The sequence below is a fragment of the Temnothorax americanus genome, unplaced genomic scaffold, assembly GCF_048541705.1.
Source record: "Temnothorax americanus isolate GAGA-0224 unplaced genomic scaffold, ASM4854170v1 Scaffold29, whole genome shotgun sequence".
NCBI classification, from domain to species: domain Eukaryota; kingdom Metazoa; phylum Arthropoda; class Insecta; order Hymenoptera; family Formicidae; genus Temnothorax; species Temnothorax americanus.
Genome location: NW_027509432.1, coordinates 1,488,141 through 1,500,833, shown reverse-complemented (window position 1 = coordinate 1,500,833; position 12,693 = coordinate 1,488,141). Strand labels below are relative to the sequence as shown.

At 43.1% G+C, this 12,693-nt stretch overlaps 2 protein-coding genes across 5 annotated transcripts in view; one reads left to right on the top strand and one right to left on the bottom strand.

Moving 5' to 3' along the window:
* The window catches only part of Eip93f (Ecdysone-induced protein 93F), a 137,967-nt gene that overhangs the window by 27,677 nt on the left and 97,597 nt on the right, over positions 1–12,693 (bottom strand). For 3 of the 4 annotated variants that reach the window (XM_077410782.1, XM_077410783.1, XM_077410781.1), the window contains exons 7-9: positions 7,992–8,433; positions 1,811–2,045; positions 116–992 (exon numbers count right to left, since the gene is read on the bottom strand). In XM_077410782.1, coding sequence (XP_077266908.1) covers positions 116–992; positions 1,811–2,045; positions 7,992–8,433 — 1,554 coding nt within the window. The remainder of the gene's footprint in view (positions 1–115; positions 993–1,810; positions 2,046–7,991; positions 8,434–12,693) is intronic. The other variant, XM_077410784.1, reaches the window with a different exon arrangement.
* LOC143899987 (uncharacterized) overlaps positions 4,305–12,693 on the top strand; it is a 236,175-nt gene continuing 227,786 nt past the window's right edge. Inside the window, exons 1-2 of the mRNA XM_077410863.1 lie at positions 4,305–5,277; positions 5,702–5,754. Coding sequence (XP_077266989.1) covers positions 5,188–5,277; positions 5,702–5,754 — 143 coding nt within the window. The 5' untranslated portion in view covers positions 4,305–5,187. The remainder of the gene's footprint in view (positions 5,278–5,701; positions 5,755–12,693) is intronic.

Genomic DNA, 12,693 nt, shown 5'->3' with positions numbered 1-12,693 from the left:
TTGTCACATAGACATTATATCGTTCATAAATTATTTGTAACTTCAACAGGCAAAAAAACGAAAAGAAGAAGTAAGAGACGGAGAACTCTCTTATCAAGACAGCTAATCGACTTACCTTTTGCGCGGCCTCATGAGATGCCGCTCCTTGACTTTGTACTCAAGGGTGGAGTGCGGAACTCCGTAAAAGCTGCCAGCACGATGCACGCTCATTTCGCCGCGCTGAACTGCGCGTACCGCCTCGACGAGGCTATCCCTGTCGTAATTCCTGTATTTGCCGCGCTTAGGTCTGGTGCCCTTGCCGCCGGTGCCCGGTTTCGATTTATTCGCGTCTTGCGTCTGCTGCTTGGATTGCTGCTGCTGCGCCGACGACTGTTGCTGCTGTTGCGGTGGTTGCGGAGGTGTGTAACGACCTCTCTTGAACGGACTCGGGTCTGTCATTATGGTCTGCTGCGGTGGCACCACGCCGCCGGCCGGTTGGCAACCCGGTATGCCGGCCGCGCTGGGCGTCTGGCCCTCTTGGAACTTGACGCTGATGCTCTTGGCGATGACGTCGCGGAAATTAACGGCCACCGCTTTGCCCACCAGCGAATTCGTGGGGCTGCTGGTGCCGGTAGAGAACGCTGGACTAGCTCGCTCCAGGAGGCCCGGACTCGAGGCGGCAGCCGCGAAGCTCTGGGCGAACGCGGCGGAAGTCGGCTCGCCGTTCTTGCTGGAACAGCCCGGCGTGCTCGCGGGCTTGTAGGACGGAATCTTCAGTATCGCTCTACCTTGAGCGCTATCGCTGGCTTCTTCCTCGATGTTAGGATTGAAGTCGTCATTCGTCATGGGCGCGCGCTGCTGCTGCGACTGCGTTTGCTGATGCGCGGCGAGGGGATGGTGTTGATGGTGATGCGACTGCGACTGGTCTCCGTTCACGTTCTTGTTCAGCCTCTTGTCCTCGCACATGAGCTTCCTCATCACTTCGGGTATGCGATAGTCTCGCGCATCTAACCCTACGTCATCATTATAGTGTTTATTGTAGAGATTTATGAATATCTGTTGATGTGATATTGATAAATGCATTATAATATAACTTTGCTAATAAATAAGCATAGTTTCACAAGATTATGTTAAGGATAAGAAACAAGCTTAATGAGACTTTTGTAATTCTAATTTTAATTTAACTTTTGTTTTAAACAAAAATTTGTTATACTTGGGTATCTTTAAATATTATACATATAGTAATTAAAGACATATGTATATATACGAAATATTTTTACAGATTTAATGATGACTTTAACAAAAAACGCGATTATCTGAATTTTATTTTTACTCGAGTATTTGTCATAATTTCAAATACGGATGTAAGCTATTCAAATTAAATTGCAGTCTTCAAAGGCAGAAAAAATATCGGCGAGCTGATTAACTAGGGCCTGGCTTCTATCGATTCCAGAAGTCCTATTGTGGCGTAATACACTTTTCGGCTTTCCTCTCTTGACGCAGATTGGTTGGTCAGTCAATGAATAAAATAAAGGAATGCTTATTGGAAAGGTCCGAAATCCCGATTATCAACTATTTTATAGCAAGTTTCGTACGTGTATACGTGTAGTAAACATACTATATTAATAAATGTAAAAAAAAATTAATTACTACGAATTTTAGAAATATGTAACTTATTGAGAAATTAATTGTAATCGGAACTTCAATAGACAATCACAACTGCATTGCAAATCTTAAATCCAACAACGGATAAACTCTTTAACTGACAGAGCTTTCAAGCTACTTTTGATATCATTTCGTAATATCAAGAAATTTAGACGATTAATTTTACCTAATGGTGCAGCGGCAGCCAACATCTTTTGAATATAAGGACCAATGTTCGCGTGTTCCAGTCCCCATTCGGCTCCTGTCTCGTGTCCGCGCTGCAGCAGGTTCCTGAGAGAATCACCACCGGTCCCCTCGAGCGTGGAAAACCTTACGAGATCCTCCAATGAGACCAGAGGCTTCAGCAGGGCCTTCTCAACTTCCTTCTCCTCTTCCGCGCCGGATAATTCTTTGTCGTCCACCTGTTAAAAACATCTCTTCTAGCGTTTTCTGCATACATCTCGATTATAAATAAAGAGTATCTAAATTGCAGATTACAGTCAAGTTGTCCTCTCGAGGAAAGTAAAAGTAGAAGCTTTCACTCCGTCTCCGGAGACATGAGTAGAAGCCTTGCTTTTCTCATCATCGATAGTCATTAAGCAACCATTACTGCTCATAAATGACAACTTCTTGTTCGAGAGTGCTTCATCGAGAGGTGTGTGTGTGTGTAGTGTCTGGAGTGTACGTGTATTTGTATCGTGTGTAGGTGTCAATTGTCCATGCAAATATATACAAAGTGGTTCCCGTAAAGTGACCGCATTGCATATTTTTTTAAAAATCTCAAAATAGAGAAGAACGTAATGCAGGAAAAGGTACTTTAGCTTTGAGAACGTCGCACAGACGGATTTTATGTAAAAGGAATCACGCGTCAGTTTTAACCATTTTATGAGATAATATTTTACCGAGCCTTGAGAATGTCGCTTTAAAATAAAATAAAACTTCTTTGCAAACTTTGATATTTTAGCTTATTTTATTTTAAAAGTAAATCGTCCGTGCACACATACAGAGAACTTAATTTAAAGATACGTATACCCTTTATTTTTATTTCTTTATCTAATACTTGCAAAATATTCAATCGAGCCACTAGCTTTACAAAAACCACTCGGTACATATAACTCCATCAAATGTAAAATAGCTATAAGCGCCATGCAGGAGAGCTGCTAATCGATAAATGGCATTTTTTCCAAAGCAGCGGCAAGTGTTTGACGAGGAAAAAAAACGATCTCGATGCTCTCGGCACTTCGGCAGTCGCCCGGCACGATAATCGCTAGACCACCTTTTCCCTGCTAGTCCTCAATAGAAGGAAAAGAGGGCAGGAATTCGCGTAGAGAAAAGCTTATCTTCGGCGTGCGTTTCGACGAGATACGCCGGAATTCAAGTGCAGAGATACCACTCGGGACTCGTTTAAGGCGGCGCGGCGCATGCATTGCCACTAAAAGTGAAGCAACAGTCTTCTATGACGGTTGCTATACGTATAAACGCGCGGTACATACGCGATCGCACGAAATGCAGGGCACGAGAAATGAGACTTTAACCGTTCTCGTGCATAGACCGTGCTTGGCGAGCTCGGCAAGTTGTAAAATAAAATAGCGCCTCTTAGTGTTCATGCTGAGGCGAAGTTCAGTAGGCAGACGATTTTTAAGTAGCAACTATCACAACCAAACAGACCGTGCGATGCAGACACACAACTTTTAGAAAAGTACGATACGGTGAAACACAATGCCAAATATTTTCTCGATTAAGGAGTCGATTTGTATTACATAGCAGACACCTCGAAATTAATCTCGCAAAATTTTATGATAGTGTTTTTCAACCTTGCTCAATTTTTTTGTTCGACAAAGTATTATTCTAAATAAAATAAAAACCTTGCTATATATATGATACTTTTCCAAAATAAATCGAAAATTCTTACATTATTTCAATGTTCGTCCGCTCCGGTCCGCTCGTATTCTTTACCCGACTATCCGTGTTCCGAAAACGACGATTCCGAACTATTCCGAAGCCGCGCGACACGGCACGAGGCGCGAGGCGCGAGGCGCGAAAGGCGAGTCAAGTTGGCGGTTGAGAAAAGCGAGATCGATTAGGGCCGGTTTACAATCGGTCGTCGGAACGCAACCGATGGCCCAATGAGAGAATTTATTTTTTGATAACGAATTTTTCTCATTGGACCAGCGGCTGCGTTCCGACATCCGACTCCGACGTACGATCTACGATCATACCGATTGTAGAATCGGCCTTATCCGAAAGAATGTAATCTAAAGTCAGTATTATTGAACGCGATGTACTTCGTGTCCGTATAAATTCCGCGAAACATATGTATTGGCTAATCATTCGATGATGTAACACAGTTGTCTGTAATTTGAAACGCCGGCTCGGCGATTGGTATTCGTACGTTACTCCGCGACGCGATCCGAGAACAACAACGAGGTCGCGGGCGCCGCGGCAACATGCGTTATGGAGATAGAGTGGGTGAAAATAACTAGACCGACCGAACGCGCGCCGTGAGTAGTCACTTTACCCCCCCCCCCCGCCCATCGCCATGTTTACGAAAAGTCGCGGCGCGGCGTCCGCGTCACGCGACCCTATCTTGAAATTTAATAGAGGATTCACATTGCGTCCGATCACGTCCGATGTTCGACGTACGACGATCCGACATCCAATAACAGAATTTATTATTCGAGACAAAAATTTCCTATTGGATGTCGGATCGTCGTACGTCGAACATCGGACGCAGTGTGAATCCTCCATATAACTCTCGGATTCGTAGATCGTTGCGCGAAGTAAACATATGTATCGTCGGACTCCGGGTTACGGAAAACTGGTGATGTACGTGGTTTATATGTGACATCGAATGTGTATTTAATACCATGTGCTTCGCGATTTCGATCCGAGGTATATCGCGTTCGATGATACTGACTTTAGATTTACATTCTTAATTCTTTCGAATTTCGCTTTTCTCAACCGGTCAACTTGACCCGTCTCTCGCGTCTCGCGTCGTGTCGCGCGGCTTCGGAGTGAATTTACCATCGTTTTCGGAACACGGATGAAAGGTATACAGGCGAATCCTAAATCAGGTAACGCCGCGACGCGACGTGTTTAATTAGCGACGCCGATAGATCACAGTCTCTATTAACGTCTCACGTTTGATCTCGCATTTTATCGTGTTCTGACACTCGGCGATCGTGGGGGATAGACAGTTTTCATAAATCGATTGAATTGCAGTTAATCAAAATTGTGCTTCACAAGCAGCAAGTGCGGTGTCCTCGCGACGGTTGCTCCAGGCGAGTGAAGTTGGCCCCGTGCGATTTACGAAATTCTCTCCGCCATTTTAAACTCACTCGTCGCTCGTCTCGCGTCTACCTGCGGGACATCGGCGGACGTCGAGCGGATCGTAGTACAGTTTCTTTCGTAGCTTCTCCGTAATTATTCCGTCGCCGTGTAACAAACGCGCGTACGCGCCGCGTCGCGAGATTAATACCGGGAGTGCCGAAAGTGTCGCGCGATCATAAGCGACGATATCGTCGATTTTCGCGTGAACGTCGCGTCGCGAGTGAGTGCACCCCGATGGAGATGCGACAACGGAGGAGAACCGAGAACCGAGGGGAGGAGAAGGAGGGCCTGGGAGGCATCGGGCGACAGCGGGGCAACCGTGAGGTGAGTAGATGTTATTCGTCGTTTATTATTTTGCTCTTCTGTGGCGGATTCCGCCACTTTCTTGTAAGCGCGACTCGATTCGCTCCTTACGTAATACTCGTTACTCGTTGTGTTTAACTCCGGGCGCAATTTCGCAATTTCGGAGTTCGATCTCCGGCGTACGCGGGAAAAGATATTACGTCGCGAACGTCGCGTCTCTCTCTTATTCGCACGGTTATTACTTGCACGATTTTTCGCGATTAATTATGCGAACAAGTTAACGCGGAAACGAGTTTGTGCGGCCGCGATTTTTTACATTAGCGTTTCAAAATATCTGTTAAAATAACATCTTGAAAATTTAACGAGAGCGATAATTATTTACTTCAAGTATCGATCACCTTGGACGATGTTTTAATGTAAAAATATTTTCTGCAATGTGTTACAGATCAACCTTGAGGATCAACGCAGTTTTACAACTCCGCTGTTGCGCATCGACCGGTGAGTTATTCTTTTATTTCAATTCGAGAATCGAGAATCAAGGCGAAAGACACTGTCTCAGGGGATGAGGATTAAATCGAACCACCGCGTTTAATCTGCCGTAATCTTCGATCGCGCGACTGTTTCACGAATAGCGGCGCACTCATACCGAAATTGTGATCCGCCCGTTTCAAAACAATCGTTTGACTGACGACGTCTTTGTGCGGAGGATTGTAGGCTCGACACATCGAGGATGCGGAGTGTCGAGGTACAGAAGCGTACATTCATGAATTCCGTGGCGCGGACCATGAGCGCCCGTAAGAACGAAAGAAAGATCGAGCCCGGACAAATCCTCCTTTCGTCTCTCGACACGACCTTCCCAAAAACTTACCTCGAATCTTGCAACCTCGCGGACACCAAGTTGCCGTGTGTTAAACTACAAATAGTGAGATAAAAAAAGTTAAACAGCCCATGCAAAAAACACTGTGGACACTACGGAGCACCACGGCGACCGGTACGGAGCCGCGTAGACCCCATCGTCTATCGTCTCTTTCCTTCAAAACGTGAGATCACCGAACAAACGCACAGTTGCCGTCAACGTTCTTCGCACTAGGTCGATATTCTCTTATCTGCCTAATTGCCCAATGATGTAGAACATTAAAAAAGAATATTCTTTTTTTCTCTTTCAAGAATTATTTGCTAATCTGAGAATATCCTCGAAATAAAAGTTAAAGAAAAAAAGATGAAATTAATGTATAAAATTTATATTATCTATATTTAACATCGAAACTTGATTTAATAATTTTTATCGAAATAAAAAATTATGTATTATTTTATATATCAAGCGCAGAGTTTAGAAAATATTTAGGACTAATGTAAATATAACCAGAAATAAAGCTTACTTCTGGATTAATTGTAAATCAAATTACGGTCACAGAAATTGCTGATCGACCTAGTCCGAATTAGGCGACAATAGCGCATCGTTTAGCGATACAAGACACATTCGGTCCACGCGAGATCCACGATCGCCGTGCCAGAGGTATGTTTTGGGGAAGCTTCATTCGTTCTTCCTAACCAAAACCACACTTAGGTATGTACAAATGAACGGTATATATTCGCGAATTTTCCCGACGAGATTTCCCTCGTGCATCGTTCGGTTTCCCACCCTTCCACGTTTCTCTGCATGGTAATCGGCCTAGTTTGTCACGTAAATCATGAAGACTTATTATTCGCACGCGGACGATTTAAGTCGAAAAATATCGTACGTGATCTCTCGAGTGCCTGACAATATTCGATAATATTGATAAATGACTTTGAAAATTATCGTAATTATAGTTCTAGACTTCCGAGATAATTATCTAAGGTAATATTTTTGTGCATATCGTTTCTCTTCTTAACTGATATTTTCAAGGACATTTTTCTTTGACTATTGGTACATATTGCAAACTTACGCAAAACTTGACTCATAGATATTTATAATCACTATCGCGATGTATCTAAAGACAAATAATCGTTTCATCTATAAAATCATTAATCTGATATCAATTTTTTTAACGAAAATCTAATCAGATATTATCTATCTATATATTTTCTTATACCTCTCTTCGTGTTTAATGTATCATATAATCATCAACGTGGAGATATTATGATACGTCTACGTTTCATGATATATCGGATGAAAAGTTTGATTACTTTTTCTCGATACTTTTATAATATTTGTCTCGTAATTTATCAGCCAATGTGAATTCGTTATATAATTTGCAAATCAAAATAATACATAAACAACAACATTAGAGATCATCAAGCACTCGCGATGGATCGCGAGCACGTAGTACGCGGCGGTATCGATCATCGGCATTCCGCGTTATTTGAAACGAGTCAACGAAGCAACTCCGAGATCACTTTGTCGCGCCATCGACTCGTTTCCGGATGAGAAACGTCGGACATCGGTAACGAAAACTCCGGAGATAAAGGAAGATACACGATAGAGCGTCTTCGCGCGCCGCCTCGGCTCGTCACATCGATCCCTCACGAGATTCCCCAGTTGTCTATGCCAATTTGCATTCTCGGCTTTTCTACCCGACACGCGTGAAAGACCGGCGAGAGATTTCGGCACGTGTCGGTGGCACGTTTCCATTCTCCGCTCTCTGCATCTCGCCCACTCTCGCACTCTCTCTTTCTTTCCTTCTTTCCTCCCCTTTCTCTCTTTCTAGATCTCTAATAGCTATTATCTTCCGTCGTCTGTCCCCAAAACCTACCTCGTCCACTTGCGGGGGCGGAGTGGTCGCGGAGGCGTTTTGGGTCGTATTTGGTGGTGTTGTAGTAGTAGTAGTAGTAGTGGTGGTGGTGGTGGTGGTGGTGATGGTGGTGGTGGTGGTGGCTGGGGCGCCGGGCTCGTGAGGGTGTGAATGGGTGCTAGTCAGGGACGCGTCCCTTTCGCGCTCCATCGCGAGCTTGTAGACCTTGTTGCGCAGCGTGCTACGCGGTATCCCGTAGATCACCGCCGCCCTCCGCGTGCCGAGCTTGCCGCTCTGGATGTCCCTGAGGGCGGCCTGCAGCTCTTCCTCGGTGTAAGTCCTCCTGCCGCCCCCGGCACCCACCACTGGAACACCACCGACGCCTGCCGCAGCCGCCGCCGCCGCCGCCGCTGCCGCGGTCACAACCGGTCCGGTCATTCGCGGTTTCGCGCGGTAACACGAGCTGAAACAGCATTAATCAACGTTATATCGAGGCCAGCTGATGGTGTTTTTGCCTGCAACGCTGCTGATCGGCGGCAGGCCGTTCGAAACGTAATTTTGGGATAGCGTATATATAGGGTGTATGGAAATGAGCTCCGAATAAATGCTTGACCGAGCCGAGTTTGCAATATCGCGTCTCTCGAACCCTCACTGTGCGAATACTGTGAATATAACTATAAAGTATTGAGAGATGTCGATGTGTAACGGAAACAACTCGTTGGAATTCTCGTTGCTTGTCAATTGCACTTTGTCATAGGAAAACTTATTTTTGTGCCCCTCGAGTTTTCCATTTCGCTTCCTCCCCCCCCCCCCGACTCCTAAGATATAGCTTCTATAACTTATCCGTCAGTCATCGTATTAGAGATCTTGTTTATCCTGTCATATACTTATGTCGGAGAATTAATTCCAAAACGGCGTATGTAAACTGAAGGAAGAATATATTCAAAAATAGTCTCCCCTAGGAGGAAAAATCAATATTACATAAAACAGTTCGCTGTTCTTCCGATTTCCTTTTATCGGTTAAAAATACAATAAAATCTTTCACCGAGAGTTTCCGTTTGCGTTTTTTTCTCTTTTTTTTTAAGGATTGTTATGAAAGAGCACGGATCTAGCTGAGACATAGTCTCCGCGCGCTGAATATGAAACATTCAAACAGCAAACATTGCCGAGCGAGCAAGTGGCCAAGAGACTGCGCGCGGTTTGATAATCGATTGGCCAATATTATAGACGCGTTCGATATACTCACTCAAGCTTCGTATATACGTAACAAAGTCAGATTATTCGCCATTTCTCGCGATGCAGGCTCACGTGTATCCGCGTTTCCTAAACTAGCTCGGAGAGGCGACCCGCATCAAATGGCCACGTGGCCGTTCCGACGCCTGCACGTGCATGTTTGACGTCGTGCCAATGGCGAATTGCGCGAATCCTGTATATAGCTTTGATCCTGGCTCCGGGGGACATTCGAGCCATGCAAATGAAGTTTTTCAAACGAACAGACTGAAAAACGCGTTATAACTCGGCAATTTCGCGTATTGCACGTAATCGATTTCCGGCCGGAAAAAAACGCGTTACACATTCGAGCACTTATGATCCTTTTAAATACGTAATACATTCACATAAATATCATTCCTCAGCGCGATTTGTACTGGTATACATATATCATACGAACGAGATTTATCTATGCAAAGATGAAAATTAAAATAATGTACCGGTTAAATTGCCAGAAGGCACAAGTCGTGCATTAATAACTTTAATATTTGTTCGCTAGAATTTTCTTTTTATCGCTATCATAAATTTTCGTGTCGTCTACATCGCCATTTCCTGTCCGCATTATGTCCGCAAGGCAAATCTTGTCGCGACAATTTATTCTAAAGAGTGTCTGTGAAAATATTTATTATGAGATCTTCGTTCTTTGTGTAAAAATAGATCTTGTCCTATCGGACTACATATAAAGAGAAAAATAAACGATAAAAAAAAAGAAAAAAAAACTAATTCAACACAATAAAAAGTGTATAATAATGCAAACATGACTCAACTTAATAAAAATCTAGAGATGATGTCAAAAAATAACACTAATAATGAAAAAAATAGATGCTTAGTATCAAAGTAAAATCGATGATGATTCAATTAAGGGGGAGGGAGGGAATTTTAATTAGGAAAATATACTATAATATACACACAGTATTAAGCTACTAAGATCCAAACTTGAACCGTAAATGGCAGTTTCTTTAATTTAATATAAAAAAAATTTATAAAACCAGTAAAAACTTTTCCCCGGTGCAACAATATATTTTCTCGATTATTTCAGGAGGCCAAATGTTGTTTACATTTAATTACCTCAGGCTAAATACGCGAGGAGCAAGGTATTTTTCGTACGAGAGCATCCGGTGATATTTCGCGTTCGCATAAAAGAACGCGACGTGGCACGAAGGCGATGGATATCGGGTCGGTGTAATTTGTCACGGAGCGCAACGATAAGATTAGGCGTAAGAAATCATCGCGCGAGCTTCGCGCTCCCCTTTCGCCGTCCCACCCTCGCGCTCGCACCGTGGAGCTCCCTTTGCAAGTTCGTCGACCTGGTGCCGCTGATAAAAGTGCATTTCGTCCGACGTTTGGCCTGCCGGATAGGTCCCGCTACGTCAGTAGTCCATTGACCGGCGTTGATTTATCTGCGATTTTTGTTTGTCGACTCGTCTGCGGTTTTACGCCGACATGCATTCGTCGGAAAGTCGGTCGGCGCGCGTTTCCATGTGCGTTTCAGGTTCAACGTTCCTCGAGTAATGTCGTCGCGCAATTTCGAAGAGAGAGAACGGTATTCGCGTCCGCCAAATAAAACGACGGTACGCGTATCTAACCGCGAGAAGAATTTAAACTTTATCATCGACCATGTCGCATTTCCGTAAAAAAAAAAAAAAAAAAAAAAAAAACATTTACCGTCGCGCCGCGACGTGCCGGACTTCTTATCGCACACCTCCGCAATGGAAGATCGTATCGCGCGTTATATTTTCAATGTAACACAGCAATTTGTGTCAAGAACGAATTCCTCAGACTTAAGAGACAGATTTATCTCTGTGCAACAATGTAAAATTTCTCGAACGTATGAGAAAGTTTTAGTAAAATCGCTAAAAACAAACAAGCGGAAAAATAGACGTCTTCAATGTCGACATATTTACAGATACCGGAAACCCCCCCAAGGTTCCATGATCAAACTGGATGGTTCGGTTTAGTAAATTCTCGCATAAATCACAAGGCTCACGCAATCGCGAACCAGATAGTCGTAATCTTGTCCTTCGCAACGACGTCAATATCTCTTTGGCCAGCGAACCTTCTCCAAAGCCTTCTACGAACCGGTTTTACTTCAGTACCCGGTGTCTGGTTTTATTGCAGCTCGCCTATTTTTCAGTATCGCGGACGCGCAAGTGCGAACTGTACGTCTAATTTCGTTTCTTCGTGACTACTCGCCGTAAGAAGTCTCGTTCTTAAATCTGATCAATCGATTCGTATTTCTTATACTAAATCCCCAAGAAATTCAATTCATATTATTAATATGGATACTACTTGAAAATACAAAATATTCATTAAGATTGCATTAATACACGAAATACCATTAAAAAAGGTTTATAGTAATATACTTAAAATAATTAAGCTTTCTCTGGTATGTGACGTAAAAAATTTTAGCTTCACTTCTCCTCGTACACAAATAAAACGGACATCCCTGCATAAAAAATTGAAGATCACGCCGTAACATGTAAACGGCAGTGCTCAAAGAAAAGTATAAAATTAGTCAAACTAGTCTAGCTACGTAATGTCAGTTTATAGACGACGCTAAGTACCTTGAAGCTTGTCTACTTTGTAGTATCAAAGTGAAGTAGAAAAACTTGGCGTGCCTAGATCGCATGAATTTAATAGGTATACGTTATGACTGTATTAACGGTCTAACACTCTAACAACTTACGTAATTTTCGCTTTACTTGGAATTTTTACGTAATCATATTTGAAATAATGACTTGGTTTACAAATAGACGAGTGTAAGAAAAGACAAAAATCTCCATAATTAATATCTCTAAAATATATAACGTGGATTTTCCCAATAATAAACTATGAATTGTTTTATAATGTGGGTCGACAAATATGACGGAGGTGCGAGCAAGATTGCCACCTTACATCTTCCTTTATTCAGACTCATCTAATAAATTCACATTGCAAGGAATGTGTCTTGAGCGCCACAATTCGCGGACCGAGAATACAAAACGCTTTAAGTTACCGACACTTTTCTTCGTCTACGAATTTTTCATGCAATACACGAATTTATTTCCATCAAAAATTTGACAAACTCGCATTTTTTTCTCTCATAACTTTTAAATATTTGATCCTGAATGTCTCTTGAGAAAAATGGCAAGTACAATTAATTATTTTGATCGTCACATTTGCGAGCACTATCATATTTGTTGTATATTTATAATACAGTTCTCTAAAAGTTTATATCCCTGGATCTGTTAAGTTCCAAGATTTAAATCCATGATTTCAAGCCAAAACATCCACGCTTTAGTTTAAATTAGGCTTTAATTTCGACTCAACGTTTCGTCGGCGGTCCTATCTTATCGCTAATTACGCAGCCGCGTATGCGTCGCGTCGGCGCGAACTTCTCTCTCGCCTCTTTCTTTTCTCTCCCCCTTCGTGCTTTCTTTCCTCTTCTCTCATTCGTTCTTCCGTCCTGCTTCTT